Source organism: Indicator indicator, chromosome 4, assembly GCF_027791375.1.
Source record: "Indicator indicator isolate 239-I01 chromosome 4, UM_Iind_1.1, whole genome shotgun sequence".
Lineage (NCBI taxonomy): Eukaryota > Metazoa > Chordata > Aves > Piciformes > Indicatoridae > Indicator > Indicator indicator.
Window position 1 is genome coordinate 336,788 of NC_072013.1, and position 17,451 is coordinate 354,238.

The 17,451-nt window shown below is 38.2% G+C and overlaps 1 protein-coding gene across 1 annotated transcript in view; it reads right to left on the reverse strand.

The window, feature by feature from the left end:
- The window catches only part of SPATA7 (spermatogenesis associated 7), a 34,020-nt gene extending 16,941 nt beyond the window's left edge, over positions 1-17,079 (reverse strand). The window contains exons 1-4 of the mRNA XM_054400753.1: positions 17,040-17,079; positions 10,824-10,904; positions 10,176-10,268; positions 8,633-8,680 (exon numbers count right to left, since the gene is read on the reverse strand). Coding sequence (XP_054256728.1) covers positions 8,633-8,680; positions 10,176-10,268; positions 10,824-10,904; positions 17,040-17,079 — 262 coding nt within the window. The remainder of the gene's footprint in view (positions 1-8,632; positions 8,681-10,175; positions 10,269-10,823; positions 10,905-17,039) is intronic.
- Positions 17,080-17,451: the final 372 nt, after the last annotated feature.

A 17,451-nucleotide genomic window follows, 5' to 3' on the forward strand; every position in this document is an offset into this window, starting at 1 on the left:
AGATGTCTGAAAGAAATTTCACATACCATGTCTGAACAGGAGTTTCTAGGCAAAGTGTAAAATGTGAACATTATTGAAATGAGTTCTCATGTTGTCCTTACTCTGCTCTTTACAGGATAACATCTGAGATTTAGAAGCACAAACTATGCGTTTACTACTGGCATTCGAAGCTATAAAAGCCAACCACTACACACCTCCTCCAGGATTGTGTGCTCCAGCTCTTCTCAGCCAAAGCACAGCTTGTGCCCATGAGTAAAGAAATAAAGAACACTAAGTATGCCAGCTAATGCTATCTTTGGATGTCAAGAATGATCCATTGGGACTACTGTCACCTGCTTGGGAAATGTAAAGTCTTTGCCTCACACCAGGCATCTAGTGAGCTTGGCTCAGCTAAATCATTTAGTGTGTTCCAAAAGCTATAAAGTCACTCATGCATACTGAAAGGCAGAACAGACATATGCAAGACAGAATGGCAGAAAATCTCAGCAGTGTACCCATCTAGTCGCCAAATTAGGGAATTTTCAGGCTAGATCAGTTGTAAAAGCTAGGAACTGTGAAACCAGCAAAGCAGGAGATACAGAAATCATTCTCAAAAGGGGTTAATATAGATGTAAACAGACAGCTAGATGTAATTTAGAATAGCCCTGAGACATTCATCAAGTAACACAGACAAGAGTATGGGTACAGACACAAAAACATGCATGGTGCCTACCTCCCTGTATTTCATACGTCCTTTTCCCTAGCAGGGACTGGAGAATCCAGTTTTTCCATTTGACTTTAGCCAGACAGAAAATGGTATCATACTAGTGACTTGAATCTTTGAGGCACTAATTACAATTACAACCGATGGGAGCTGAAGATACTTAAAGCTGCCATATGTAACCACTTGTCCTGCAGCTGTGAATATATTAAACTCAGAAAGAACGAAGCCAACATTCAGGAAGAAACATGCAGTTTTAAAAGGGATATTTATCTGTTAATTGGAAAGGTTGTTCACTGTTGAAGATATCTTCTGCTTCAAATAAATCCACAGATACAGCTTCTTTAGTTTTCCATGAAGTTAATGAACTAAATTTGGCATACTAACAGCTGTGTTATACATAAAACCTGCATTTGTTAACAGATACTTAACAGTTTCACTGCAGGTAGATTTTACTGTGCATTGGCTCCAGAAACATAACACTTTTGTAGAATTAAATATGGGAAAAGTTCAAGCCAATAATTATCATCTGACAAATGAAAAAAAAAAAAACCAAAACCACTGGTTCTTTTATATATCTAAAAATGGAAAATTAAAATGTTTTAGAATGAAAAAAATGCAGTCTATAGATACAACTTTTAAAGCCTTATCAGAGACTTTATTGCATCTCATTAATTGCTGTGATCAAAACCACCACAAAGACATATTAGAATATAAACAAAGTAGTGATTTTTGTATGTCAGATAAATTCAGATTGTGAAGCTAAATTTCCTAACTTAATGCATTCACCCCATGAATCTGTTCTCTTTATTGTCAGCGAGAGGAAGCACAAGAAAGATCATGAATTTTAGAAGTTAAACTGTGGCATTCTTCATAAAGAGCAATTTGTAAAACGTTGGTCAGTCTGTCACAGAAATAATACTTTTTCCTAGGTAAAAGCCCTGTTCAGAGCACCCCATGCTTCCAAAGCAAAGATCACGTCATCACGTTTCCCTGTTAAAATACTCCCTCTATAGGCTTGATTCTTTACTCCTTTAATCCTGCTGCTCAGGCTACAGCAGGATTTCTAGACACATGCTTAAAATTATAAAACAAATGTCATAAACCTGGAAGGAACAAAATAATCATACATACACTCCTAAGCAGCTTGAAAGCTCTGTGCTTACAAGGACAGCATGATTTGGAATGATAGTGCCTGTCCTTCGCTCTGAATTCCCAATCTCTATACTTATCATGTCACATCAGAGTACAATTGGTAATTAGCCTTCAAATGATTTAATTTTGTGTAAATATGAAATATTGTTAGATTTAAATTGAGTTCAGCTTGCAAAACTACATACCTCAAAAAGCTGTCCAACATTGAGCATTTCTCCACTGTTCTGGTATCAGCTATTTTTGCAGTAAAACACTTCTGGTTATTATTTCTCTTATCAATAAATAATGCACACATCAGTCTCATTTCTGCTGAGCTAGAAGTGCCTGCAGTGACCATAATTAAAGCATTCAGTGTATCAATTGGTGATATTCTTTCTGAAGCAAGTTCTTTCTTCTGTAAGAACTTTTGCTATCAGCTTCCCACCTCTACACAAATCCCCAATACACCATGATTTAAGCACACGAGGCAAGACCTCATCAAATACAAATTGGATTTTGGTGCTGAATGTGAAGTTTGGGTTTCTCATAAATCTGTATCTAAATTTCTTAACACGAAAATTCTAGTAACTCCTAAGTGACAATTCTGCACATTAGTTATCAGTAGCACAGTTTCATCCAATAAGGGATGAAAAAATGTGACAAAAATGTATTAAAGGCTTGATACCACAGCTTTGCTTATAATCAAACATAAAGCACTGTTTCCATCAGAGTATGCATTTCAGAAATGTGATACTGCTTGGTAAAACGACTATTGGTAGAATCTGGCCATTGCTAAAGCTTGTCAATAAAGCCTAACAGTGAGACATGAATGCTTCAGAGGAATTTCAGGAGAGGCTAGAAGCACAGGATTCATCCAAATCCATCCACCTCTGATCTTCATCTGACAGACATCTCATAGATACTTCTGTCACGCATATGAAGAATACAGCAGCCTGTGCACAGCCTACTATACAGAATCTGTGGAATGCTGCACTAATGATGAAGAAAACTGAGCCTGATCAGGTAACCTCCATTTGTATACCCTAGATAGAGTTCCATCTGGCTTCTAGGTGGTTTTGGATGGTGGCTTTTGTCTCAGAATACCAGTGGGACAGTCCTCAAGGACAAATTAAACACTTTGTACTGAATCAATGCTAAGAATAAGTGAAAAGCATAATTTCATTCCTGTTTTCTGGTATGCCACAGCTATTTTGTGATCTTCAGTAACAGCAGAAAATGGCATCAAAGCAACAACCTCCCCAGTGGACAGATGGTAAATCCAGGCAAACTGAATTAAAATTCGGGGATGCATTTTAAGTTATAATGATGATTAACTTCTGAAACAATTACAAAAGGAAATTATGTTTTGTCAATTTCTTGACTTTTATAAGCCAAGACTGCAGACCTTTCTTGTTTATGTGCTTTATTTACCGTATTCAGTATGGCTGGTAAGTTTCATGTGGACAGATGACATTTTTGGTCTGTTTAACTCGTGAAGTCAAACCAGATGATCTAATGTCTTTTTGCAACCACAAACTCAGGGAAAAATATATTTTTGATGTACTGAGTACATATCTAAAATGAACTACCTCTAATTAAAAAAAAAAAAGATTCTCATAAAAAAGTAAGTAACTTCTGCAAAAAGAAAGTAAAATTACTATAGTTAAAAAGTACAAGTTCATAAAGATTTTTTTACATAGTGAGTTTTCCTGCTCTCTAAAAATTCAGATGGGATGAATACACTAGAACAGCTTTCCAAAGAGAGAAACTCTGAAAACATACATGTTAGCATCAGCTGAGTGTTAGACTTAAAAGCACTTAGATTAGTTGCTTATAACTTTCATTTTCAGAAATACGTATGTAAAGGCAAGACTCACCAGAAAAGAATCAGGGAGATTTTCTGAATGCTTCTTGTAAACCAATAGGAACAACAAAATAAATAACACAGCTTTTCTGAGAGCTCTGCTTTTCATAGCATTAAGAGTAGACATACAATGTAAAAACATGCGATCACATGGAAAATTTAAATTTAAATACATAATTATACAAGAATATGTTTTTTAAAAATATTTCTACTTGAATCTAACCTCCTAAAAAGTAGAAAAACAACATTACTGACTGATATGAACTGGTCTCCCCATCTCACAACCCCCTCCCAAGTATTCAAGTTCCACCGGTCTAAAATAGATTTCTGGTGGTAACTTCTCAGAACACAGATTTTTCACTTGTTCTCCCCCCATCCCCTCGTATCAAAGAGACCTGCATTCCCAAACACACTGATCACTGAGCTCAGGCTGTACTATCAATATGCCCTGTGGAAAAACCTCTAAACATACTGTTTGAAAAGTTAGTACTGTTAGAAACCAAGCATGTATAGCAGCAGCTGTCTTACTTGGCATAGCTTTCGTCAAGTTTGCTGGCACCAATTCTACAACCACAGACTTCTAATGGCCACTGGCATCAATCAACATGCTTGGACTAATTCTGAACACAAAAGTTTCACATTTCAAGAAGTTTCACATTTTAACAACTATTTTAAGTCAATAAGGCTGATCTAATACACCAGAATACGCTCACTGCCAGCCCAATGGCATGGCAGCTTGCCTATTTTGCTGTCAGCTAAGGTACCAGGAAAAGAACAGTGGAAACTAAAGGACAGAACACATTCAGTTGGCCAGAGAGAATGCCAACTACAGTATCATGTTTAATTCTTAAACACTAATGACTGACTCATGGCAACAACCCCAAAGGGAAATACCTGCTATTTTAGCATTACGTGATGCACATTTTCAGGGTATGTTTTTAAACTCTGTCTGCCTGAATTCTGCTTTGTAACTCTATGCTATTAATAAATCAGCATTTCAATCTGAAAATTCACCCCCTTTCCAAGCCTCTTTTGAAATAGGGGGAATGGAAACCTTATCTAGGATGCAGATATGACAAGGAACACAAAAAGAGAAAAGTAGTAACATGCTTCAGTTGAGGCAATGACAGACAAAGAACTACTGAAGAATAAAGGTATAAATCCCTCAACTATTGAGATTCCCCTAGTTTTCAGTTAGACTGACATAGCAACTGCACCTGAACAAATTGTGCATCCCATTTCCAGCAAGAAAAAAAGACATGGGCTTGAAAAATTCTAAAAATTATTTTCCTTTAGTTTATTCCTCAGTATATGTTTGCTATTCTCACTACTTGAGCCATTTCAACATAATCTGTTTCATAAATGTCAGAGGAACACCGAACACTTGGTTGTGCTGCTCTTACAGTACAGAAATCTGTAGCTCTTGATGAGCAGTGGGAAAAAAAAATCCCAACCACGCAAATTTTAGGCATTAAATAAATTGAAATAATTTTCAATTTCCTTCTAAACATCTAAAGTTTATAAGAACAGTGCAGGCACTGGATAAGGGAGGCCTGAGTAGTTTTAACCTTAAATACATTGAAGGCAGTGAGACCAATAACAGAATTTGAAAGTTTGCCCCACGGAATTCTCCCTTTCCTAATTCTGCACAAATTTCATCCTGTGTCACAGATTCTCTTATCTGTTTAGAAACCGATCTCAGTCAGGTGACAAAATATATGAAGAAAGCATGTCAAAAATAATCAGTTATATGCATACATTGCACATAATTACTAATCCTCAAAGATTTTTATTAAGAAAGACTAATTTTAAGTATCTGGTATAAACACATGTATGAAAATCCTGGACCTATTGAGACACTTTTGCTGCTGATCATTTTGAAACAATTTCAGCTATGACATCTAAACCCCTTATATTCCACTATCCAAAATTTGCCTTTTGAAACTGAAGTTACCAGGATAAATACTTCAGTTCTAATCCTGACAATGTCTGAGTTGGGACATCTAGAAAAATTCTTTTAGCTATGTAGATACTGTGACACTGGAACAAGTTACTCAGGTTGCAGAATCTCCATTGCTGGAGGTTTCCAAGACTTGGCCAACTCTTCTAGTGTTGGCAGAAGTCCTATTTTGAGCAGGAAGCTCAAGAAGGACTAAATGATCTCTGAGGGTCCTTTAAAATCAACATTTCTGCGATTTTATGAAGGTGAATATGTGACAGCAATTGAGCTTCCAAAACAACCGGAGAAATGACAATGGACACAGACCAAGCTGCTGAAATCACTAGTCAGGAAGCGTATGAACCAGTGTCTCTCATCTCTATGAAGTGGAAAAACTCTATTCTGAAGTTGTAAACAGAACCAGTAAGCAAGCTATGTAACTTCTAGCATTGTGTTTGAGGCAAGTGCTGAACTCCAGTGAAAACAATGTTGAGACCTTTCTCTCACTCTTGCAGAAAAAGAAGGGAATGTTCTCGCTACAAAGTAAAAACACTATGTTGATGAATATTCTAATAAAATATTGTTTATGTATGTTTGCTTTATTACTTTGCTTTCTATATCTTTCACTCAGCACTCTCATTTTTATTAGGAAACACAAAACACCTCACAAAATAAAACCTGAAAGCTGGGGCAGAGATGTAATAGTGTCTTGTCTTGAGAAGACGCTTTTATGGAAAAAATATAGTGTTATTTATTGCTATGTTAAACAGATTTGGAAAAATAAAAAAAACAAATTCATTGTTACTTTATAATTGCACAACTCCCCTCAGTACAGAACATTAAGTAAGCAAACTGATTTTTGGAATTTTTAGAATTAGCTAAACCAAAAATCAAAAAGCTCTAACCACACTGGCTACTCAGTTCTGGGAGACTGAGAAGCAAGTTCAACATTTCTTCCAAATTAATCCTGTGCTACTAACTAGGATTCTAATCCTTAAGTGATTGTACTTAGTTTCACTTTATGAGCTAGCTCTATTTTGGGAATATTACACGTCAACTAAGTAACAATTATCACTCCCAAGTCCTAGGCTGGAATAACAGTAGGTAAATGGAAGACTTTATTTTTTATTATTTTTTTTAATCGAAGGCCTAGCTTCCAGTTGTTTGTTTTTTTTTTTCCTTTGTGAACAGGAAACATCTAGGGTGGTGGTAGCTGCATGCATCTTCTAGTAGGATCAAATACAGCAGCAGCTTTTTCCAGCCCAGTTTGAAAAGAGGTGAAAGAGTAATTCAGCTAGGATTTAGTGTGCCAGTTTAACCAAACAGATGGGTATAAACAAAAGCAGCAGTAAAGGTGAAGTGTTTCCATCACACCTTGTTTAGGAGATTAAGGTTTTGTCTGTGACCTGAACAGAGTTACACAGTCAGACATTGGCCTGAGTAAGATGAACTGAAAGAAACACATTACAGAAAGCCTTGCTATCTGAAATGGAAATTTCCTTGCTTATAGCACACCTGCTAGTGTCATGACAATCATCTGTTAAGCTTAAGGCATCCCAAAATTAATTCCTTATTCAGAGCAACTCATTCTGGTGTGAAACACACAAGCTATCAGCTCTGAAGAATTTTATCTGCTAAGACAGTAGATTTTAAAATACATGGGCATTTGCTGGTGTGGAGAAAAAAACAAAGACCTGAAAACATATGGAAGAATAATTATTAATTAGGGAACCTAAGAAAGATTTTAGCAGATGTAGAAATAAAAGCTATAAAAGGGTTTTATTACAAAAACGCATAGGTATAAATTTTTTTCTTGCACCAACTCTGTATTTTCATGCTTGTTTCAAAGCAAATCTTAGTAGAGCTGGAGCATGAGAAGGAAGACGTTTTTCAGATGACTGCAGAACAGGTAATCTGAAACTCCTGCTGCAGCCTGCAGACACAAGATATCCCTACAATGCTGCTGCTGCTTGTGCTGCACCTTTTTAAAAACAGGAAAAGAAAAGCCCAGATACAGCATCTTTGATTCTGGTGCAGGTTGTTGCCTATTTCAGTCTCAACACAGTATGCAGAAGTACTGAAAAAAATCCTAACGATATTGAGCCTTTCTCTCAAAACGATGACTGATTTCTTGTTCAGCTCCAGTTATTCTGATCATTTTACAAAGCAGTACCACTGTGGTTTGACGGGCTTTGAGACTAACCACGAAGTATTCTGTCCTCACAAGATTTATCGTTCCATCCTAAAAACTACTTCACTTTTTTCAGTACCTCAGCAATTGTCACTAAATATTGAATTGGAGAAAGAAGAACTTTCTCTAATTGCATTAGTGAAAAAGACAAGATAACAGAAATACGCCTTTGTTAATTTAACAAACAACTGCTATTTCCCCTCTCTGACTAATATGTTTCGTGCAGAATTCCATAAATCAATGATTTGAAAGCATTGTTCTTCAGCTAACACTATGCAGAAAGGCTACAGTACCAGTATCTTTAAACAGCGTTAAGAAATGAGACAACTCTTAGAAAAAGTAACTGCAGTTTAATCCAGGTTGTGGGGTTGAGTGCTTGTAACTGACTCCTATTCTGTGAAATGTTACAGTCCCCAGGTGCCCACATTCCCAACATTCTTTTTGACCTTTTACTCTCTTCTTGAAAGTTCAAGTTCACATCCTATCAGAAGAGAGACGAAACGCTGAAACTCTCCTTCACGTTCCATTAACTGTGTGGATAAAAAGAATCCTAAGCAAAATTAATTCTGATCCTTAACATAACTGATCACTAAACAGACTAGGTCCATCCCTAGCATTAGCATTATGTTCATTACAGATTTTTATAAACAGCTGCAGCAGTATAGGAAATGCTGAACAAACAGATACACAAATGCTTTGTTAAGGGTTATATTCTATTGCTACTCTCTGCTTCTCTGGCTCTTTCGTTTTGTTAAGTTAGTTTTACAGAAGCTTTTGCAGAATTAATGCATCAGAAATACTTACGTTTGATATTGGCCAGCCTACTTTTGGGCACTGAACAGTCTACAGCAGCTAAAAATAAGAAACAAATAAATGTAAGTGATTTAATCTTAGCATTTGTGGTGACTAGAAAACAAGTAGCAATAAAACAACACAGAAGACTAATTTAATGGCAATTTTGCTCTATTTTAAAATAGGCTAGTTACTGTGTATTTAAAGTATTAGATTGATATTAATACAGTCAGAGCATTTTTGAGATAAAGATATTAAAGTAAAATATATATTTGAAGGAAGTATCATCATTTAAATGAAGGTTCCTTAAGGATAAAAGGTTTCTGTACACTTTGTGCTGATGGCATTTAACTGCACACCTGAGACAGTGAGTATGTTATAAGGTAGAGGTGACAGCATACATGTGTGCATGGACTATGGCAGAATTCATAGTCCCAGTGTACCTCTCCTTAAACCAGACATAAGAAAAAGAGGGATGATGAAGAGAATCTGCAGAATCACCTCCAAAACCCTATTTAAGACAATACCTGTGAAAAGAGTATACAATGTTTTGGGAGGCATTTATAAAACATTTCCCTCATCACCCATATCCTGTAAACTTTTATGCACTCAATTTATATTGTCAGGACATCCTGACAAGCCCTAGCATTAGTATCTCCAGGACGGAGATCCTCAAGACAGGTTTACACCATAAGGAAAGAAAATAGACTGTGAACTGTAAACAAAATTGACAACTATGAACAGACTTTTCTGAGCACTGTGCACGAGACTTAAATATGGTACTTCATTCTCCTTATATGACCTTAAAAAACCACCTTTGTCTGTAATACAGTTTGTTTTCTATTGTAACACGCACAACAGGGTATTGTCAGTTCATAATAGAGTAACAGTTTTAAATCGAAACAATTTTTGATTAGGACAATTAAGAAACATACAATCTTTTACAAGTCCATTAAGCTTTTAAGTTCCAGATTTCATAACATTTGTCTTTTGATAAGTGTACTTTCTAACACTAACACATGAAAAAAATCATATACATTAGCACATTTAGTGGCAATAATACAGATTAGTAACACAGGGCAATTTTCAAAGTCCTTAAAACTACCTATTGCCATCGATTGAAATTGGAACAGAAGATAATGAATGTTTTGAAACTCAAAAAGATATTGGTCTGAGTTTAAATGAACACATTCTGGATTCATGCCTAAAATAAATTCCATATACTTGCTCTCTCTGTGATTTTCAGTTTAGCATATTATTTCATAATTCATTATTTCATCAAAATCAGAATGAAGAGAATACAGCTCAAAGTACCTTAAAATTAAAGTAGTATCTTTGGTAGCACTTCAGGAAATTTTTTTCATACAAAATTCCCCACTGCAATACTACAAAAGTATCATTATTAAGTAGGAGCTGTATCTCCATCCTGACATCATTCTGAGTATGGAACGGGAAGAAATCTACATTTCATATAGTCCAGTTCATTCCATAGCCTATTCTGAAAGAATGAGCTAAATCTGCAGGTAGAAAGTTCATTCATATATGCCATTTTTACCTTTGGCTGAAAGGATTTTGTTAAAATGAACCATCATGTGATCTCTGATTAGGTACTGGCTAGTTAGACTTTGGCAGGAGTCAATGCAGAAAGCTGTAAGATTAGAAAATATTTGAATGTTATGAAGGCAGGCACAAGAATACTAAAATTTTAACGGTTATTAACCACAATTCAAAGCCACAAATTTTAAATTACTGTGCCATTGGCAGTCATTTTTCTTTAGCAGCTTCTATCACATGAAAGCATCTTGTCTCTGTTGGTTTTTTTGGCTTCTTTTTTTTTTCCTACACTGAGCCATTAACTCAGGAAATAGCTACAGAAGGGCTGAAGCTGAACTATGAAAATGTCAGCTTCACTACTGACTGTAAGGAGTAAGCAGTAACCATATCTATATTTCATCTGATACAGATGTCACATATATCTATATTTGGATATCTTGTTAAGTGTTTCTATCAAACAGTATAGTCTAGTCAAAACTCATTCCTCAAAAGTATTTTCAGTAAAGCATACTAAACACACATACTGTTAAACCTCACCAACTGAGCTCAATGCAAAGGTTTTTATTGTAAAAACATTTTAGTAATAAAGTAAATGAATTCATAAAAGGAACCACGTCAATCTGCTGATGAAAGCACACATACTACTTACCATTACTCTTAGTACTCAAGTGTCCTTTAAATGGACTTGCTGGACCACATCTGGGAATGCCAACTGTTGGGTATTCATTTGCTTTAATAAAATGTCAAACAGAACAAATGTTAGGAAAAAGGGAAAATATGTATTTTGACAGGCAATATAAAGCAGAGAATCTTCCCCCAAAGAACTCATGAATCATTGTAGTGAACCTTCTTCACAGAGGAAAAAAAGTCCTATTTAAATGTTATATTATTACTGAAGTATGACAGTGTAATTAAGCAATTTGACCTAAACAGAAATACAGTGGTAGTGCTTTCACTGGTTTAGGGAGCTAAACAACAGAAGAAACAATTAGATCACTTCAGTCTGAATTGTAAATTGGTCATTAAACTTCACAGTATTGTACCTATGATAACCTCCCATTTGTTTTAAAGTTTTATTGATTGAATTTTATATCATTACATCAACTGACTAATGTGAAAAATATTCTGTACATAGACAATGATTGTGGTTAGTTCCTGCTGCAAATAAATATGCAAGTTTAATAGACTGAAGTTACAATGCTCATAGGTTTAAAGAAACCAAATCTTTGAATGTTAGATGAAGCTATCTTACTGGATAAAAGTTTGTCCTAATGATAAAAAATATTAAATATGTGTGCACTAGGAATCTAGATTATAGAAGACACCTGAGAATCAGAAGTGTTTCATTCGAAGATGCTCAAAATAACCTAAACATTACAGTATTACAGAGCTAAGTGATAATTCCATAAGCAAACACATGCTGCCAGATAAATGCTTACAAGACCAGCTCTGATAGAATCATAGAAGCATGGGCATCTCAAAAATTGAGACACTGTAATAACTGCAGGTGGTTCTCTTCAGATAAGAGGAATGTCTTGATTCGAGTTAAAAATGACGAGAAACCATCAGAAACCTGTTTCTTTCACGGTCTTCAGCTGGAGATGAATCTGTTCAGCACTCCGAGACAATTTTCAAATGCTCGCTTGCTTACCATCACCAGCAGATGGCACATGGATAAACTCTAACGAAAGAGCTACTGCGTCCTCTAAGATTAATCTGTATCAGGCTTTGAGGGGAAAGGGAAAAAGTAAAAAATCAGCCTCCCCTCTCCCCCCATTATTTCATAGATAGAGAAAAAAATGTCAGAAAGGGTCAGTTTCTTTTGACTGCTTTGATTATGGACGTGTGCATAGTGCAAAGATCGCCTCCAATCCATACAGAAATCCCCAACTGCAGAAGTTCCAAAAGCACTGGAAACACATCACAAAGTGAAGATGTCATAGTCCTAATGCAGGCACTCATGCTCCCTGTGCTATCTTCCCAGAACTAAGTTCCTCCTGCACACTGTACTCCTGTGCCACCAAGGTTTCAGGTCCTCAATCCAACCAAATGTATTTCCAACCAATCTCCTGCTAATTGCAGGAAAACAACAATGCTTAGTCCTTTCACAAGAATCTCTGAAACCCCTAGAAAGTATCTAGGCCATTACAATATTGAACCATTTTCCAGGAAGTGGAGCAACTTAAAAACAAATGTTTCTGACTGCTCAGATTTTAGAATGCTCTTGAACGGCCAGGGTCACAGCCCCCCTAGGACCTGTTCAAAGCTTTCATGTTATTAACAAATGACATCTTCTTCCAGTTTAGAACATTTACTTGCCAGGAAAAGGTTTATGTCAAACATTTTTTTTTTTAATATCTGCTTGGATTACCAAGGCTTTATCCTGGCAAATAGCATATTTTATTATAGCTTCAGTTAAAGAATAGAAGTTTTTTAACCTAAAAAGTGGAATGGGGAAAAGAAAGTACAACAAAAGGCTCAAGGACCAGGAGGACTCACCTGCCAGTTACAGTCATTAGCAAAAGACAGATTCCACTTGAAGAAACAAAACCAATTTAATTTAAACTATATCACCACCAATTACCAATTGAATCAGAGTAGGGCAGTGATAAATCCACTTGGATTTTAATTCACCTTCCCCCCACCCCTCCCTTATTCTTGGGTCCAGCTCTGCTACCTCTTCCCCCTCAACAGAGGCCAGGGAAGGGGGTCTGCAGTCAGCATCAGTCTGTTACATGTTTTTTCTGCCACTGCTTTCTCCTCAGAGGGCAACTCCTCACAGTCCTCCCTTGCTACAACATGTTGTCCTTCCCACGGGCAACAGTCCTCCACAAAATTCTCCTACAGCATAGATATTTTCCACAGGCTGCAATCCTCCCAGTGATGAACTGCTCCAGTGTGAGCTTTCCTCAAAATCGTAGCCTTCTTCATCCCTCTGGGATGGGGTCCTCCACAGGCTGGCTCTACTCAGCATGCCATCTCACTCTGAGTCAAAGGGGAATGGCTGGTCTGGCATGCTTCCCTCACTCCTTCCTCATTGACCTGGGTGTCTGTACGGTTGCCTCCTTCAAGTCCCACTCCTCCATTTTATTTGAAAGTTACAGTGAGGCAAAACTAAACACTTCATAATCACACCCATATTTTTTTCCCGTTCATGCAAGCAAAATAGAAGCAAGCCTCTTTGACTCATTTCTAGTTTCACTGATTAAACTCCCATCAATTCTGAGACTACAAAGCTGACTAAAAGTGAAGCTGACTTTAACAGAATCACATTTAAGATTTATTAAGAACTGTCAGAATCCACCAGGGGACAAAATATAGTTGTTTTCTGATGCAAAATTTTATTAATAAAGACCCAAGAAGCTAAAATAAAGTCCTAAATGTTCCATTTGAATCTTGCATGGGATCATTTGTGTCAGAAGCAAAATATGTTGAATGTGATTACATGCATCACTCCCTGATATATGCACCATACATAATGTTCTAAGCTGTTAATTAGATGGGTGCTATTTATACACTTACTATGCTGGATTATACAAAAGCTCTTCTTTACACCTTCTCCTAATACCTAAGAGTTAGGCCTCTCAGTCCTTTACAACTAATAATCTAACAGTCTTCTGCAGAAATGAAAAATGTTCAAACAAAATTCTATTTCCGTTTCAAGATTGAAAAACTCCTGTAATATATTTAAGAACTCTAATGAAACAGTTGTATACAGTAGCCTTAAAATATGCTGAGTCATATTTGATGAAGCAATTATTGAAAAACGCTTGTTACAATTTTCTTATCTACAAGCTTCACGTAATCAGAAAGGGAAGTTCTGGAAGCACGTTATTCCTCTATTCATACTTCAAAAGTGGAAACAAGCCACTGTGTCTGTCAGCATTTTGTTACTTAAACTGCAGACAGAAGCAAATGAATTTACATCTCTCCTGTCACCATTTGCTTGAGTTCAGCACCTCTATATAGCACCTCTATATAGCAGTGGCACCAACAGTTTCCAGTTTTCCTGAAAGGTGAGGGATAGTGTTCCTTATGCTACTTTTAAGTGATACGTGTACACAAGCAATACCCGTATCACACTTCAGAAACTTTTAGCTTAAATAGTAACCCGACTTCACTGGAGAGTTGCCTGTCCAAGTTGGCACAGAGTAAGCCAGGAGCATATGGTTGTCACAATGGGTATTCAAGGGTGCTAGAACCCTAGCTCATGAGCAGATGTTTGTGCACTACAGGGCAATGAACGTGCTGGCTTCTACTGCTATAAGCAGCTCAATCTTATGTCAATCCCCTGCATTTTGAAGGTGATTCAATATCTAGTGTGAAACTCACCAACTGTATACGTCTAAATGAATGGGCACACTACATATCTCTTTTGTGAGCAAAATCTGTGCCCATAAGGAAGCTCCCTCCATTAGCGTTCTCTGCAAATATGCAAAGCATTTCCATTTTATTTTAGCATCTTTGAAGCTTCTGCAAACCTAACAGTAACCTCCATGCATCAATGATGACAACTTGCCTGTTGCTGTAACGTAACAGTGACATAAATACGTGGCATTGGTTAACAATGAGCATCTGACTTCATTGCTGTTCAGGTGTCTGCCAATCACTGCCTGTGGCAATTATACAGCCTAGTGCAGATGTCTGGATTTAGATGACAAAGCTGGTTTAGAGTTACAGTTTTCAGATTATTTGAGGTCATACTGTGATTGTGTTAACCAACTCCCCAAACTACTATAATAAATAATTTGAGTTTTATACCTAGAATTCACAGAACCATAAATTATTAATTCTTCGGTATTTTTATAGTAGAAAAAACTCAGCCTTATTTGAGCTTTGAATAGATCTATATCCAAATACTATATAGTCCAAGATATATTAAAAAGGTAAATATTTTTTTTCTTTTTGCTCAGTACTCTCACTAGACAAGGAAAGAATCGTCATACAAAATAAGTATAAAATTTTGGTTCTCTCTTTACAATGACAAGGATAGGTCTGAACAAGAAACTTTGAATAGAATATACTAGGACATTAAACAGGGTATCCCACTCTTCTGTGTTAATGTTTTGGACAGACAGTGTGTGGATATATAATTCTTATATAGAGAAACCACAAATAAAATGTGTTCTGCCTCTTCCTAAACTGTCTGCAAGGAACTGAATGGCTGTTCTGTCAAGAGTGCTCAGACAGAGATTTCTAGGTTAGCTTGCCATAAGGAATTAGTATCTCTGCCTGTGCTAATCCCTGGTGTGTATAAAGATCCTTTTTTCTGTGTCTGTGAAACGAGACATTGGGCTGCCCATTTCACACACTACTGACTCTGATAACTTCCTATGCAGACAAGCAATAGCTTCCCATGTAAACAGACACACATTTAGTCTTTTCTACTTTTGAACTTTCCTTTTTTTTTTTTTTTTGTAAATCAGGAGTCATTCATGCAGACTGTGCTGCAACCTGAATTAAATTTCCATCTTGAACCCTTTTTATGTTCATTTTATGGCAAACAGGCAATCAGCATGCGGATTGACTAGAAAATATTTTGAAAATAAAAAATAAGCAGAAAAAGGATACATTTGCAGTGAAACTATCATGTTACATAAGAAAGCATAAAGATTGAATGCATGAGATACTAGATTTTGTTCTAAATTTCACATGCTTACGTAGGACTAGAATTCTGTTCAAACTCTAATATCAGACATCTGTAGTGACATTTGTCACTATCTCCCGTGACTGGAGGTGACACAGATATTACATGAAGGTATGACGGTATCCCAGAAGACCTGAACTTATGCAGCTATGTATGATTTTGACATTACAGCATAGCACTGAGTTAATTCCTACCACTGTTTTATATCATGCATGTCATCCAGTTCAGTTCTAAAAATATTTTAGGTATTTTTCAAGAGTCAGAGTTGGCTCATGCAAATATTTTTGAATGTTTACGCCTCTTTTTAACATTAATAACAAATGCCCACAAGATTATTCATAGGTACAGAGCACAAGAGCAGTGCACAGCTGGTTAAATCTGGGTAAGGAATCACTTTAGAAGAGCTTCAAAGCTTCTGTCTTTTATTGTGCTTGCATTAAAAACCCACCAAATACAAACACCAAGTAAGTGATGTTCTACACACAGGGTAAAATCCACTATAGTCCATGAATACCAGCTCTGGAAAAGAAAAAAGTTGACTCCAAACGGCACAGAAATTTAGGACTTGAAGCGGCTGATACTGGCGGCCTGAAACATTCACCACTGCAGCATTAAATGCCGTTATAATACATATGCACACTTGTCTGCAAACTGGAGAATTTAAGGTCAGGTTTCTGGGGATTATGACCTTTTACAACCTTTCAGGGGTTTTTTGTGTAACCTTTCACAGCCCCAGATCTCCAGCCTCGCTCGCAGAGAGCAAGTGGCTCCACTTTCAACGCCGCACGAGTCGCACAGCAGCTCTGCCTCATAGCCCAGTCCTGACCACAGCTCTCTACGCGTGACAGTGTGGCACAGCTAAAGGCAGTCGAGTATGCGATGAGTAAGCCCGAGCACCCTTCAGCGCCGGCTGCAAATGCCACGACTCCTCAAGTGGGCCCTGCAGCCCCAGGCCGGCTCCACGCCCGGCCCCCACCACGCTGCCGTGCCGCCATGCCCGCCGCCACACCGGCAGGGAAGCCCCCAGCCCCGGGCAGGAAGACGGGCCGCGCCGAGCACCTCCACACCCAGCAAGCACAGGGCGGGCAGGCAGGCAGACAGGCGGGCAGGCAGGAAGACAGGCAAACAGACAGACAGGCAGACTGGCAGCCCCAGCCCCGCCGCTTCCCGCACCCCCTGCTCGGCCGCGGAGCCGCCACCGATCCCCCCCCACCGCACCTTGGCTCCGTCTGCTGCCGCTCTCCATCCTCAGCCCCATGCTCCCGGCCGGGCCCGCTCCAGCTCATCCTCCGCCGCGAGCGGGCAGCCGGAGTGGGGCGGGGCGCTGGGCCTGGCCCGCCGAGGCCTGGGTCTGCCGCCTCCGGCGTTGCCACGGCCACGGGAACGCGCCGACGGGTGGGGAGGCCTGCTCCCTGCCGCCCACGTCCGCGGCCTCCCTGCCTCGCCGTAAGGGATGCTCCCATCTCGCATCCCCAGTCCAGTGTCGGCGAGGTGGAGGAGGCGCAGGGCACTGCGGGTGTCCCTTCACCCTTCGGGCTTGGCCCCGAGGTGGCTCTTCACGCGGTGCGTTGCAGCCAAGCGATAGTTCTTCCTCGACAGTGAAAGGTGCCTTTTTCTTTTAACTCGAGAG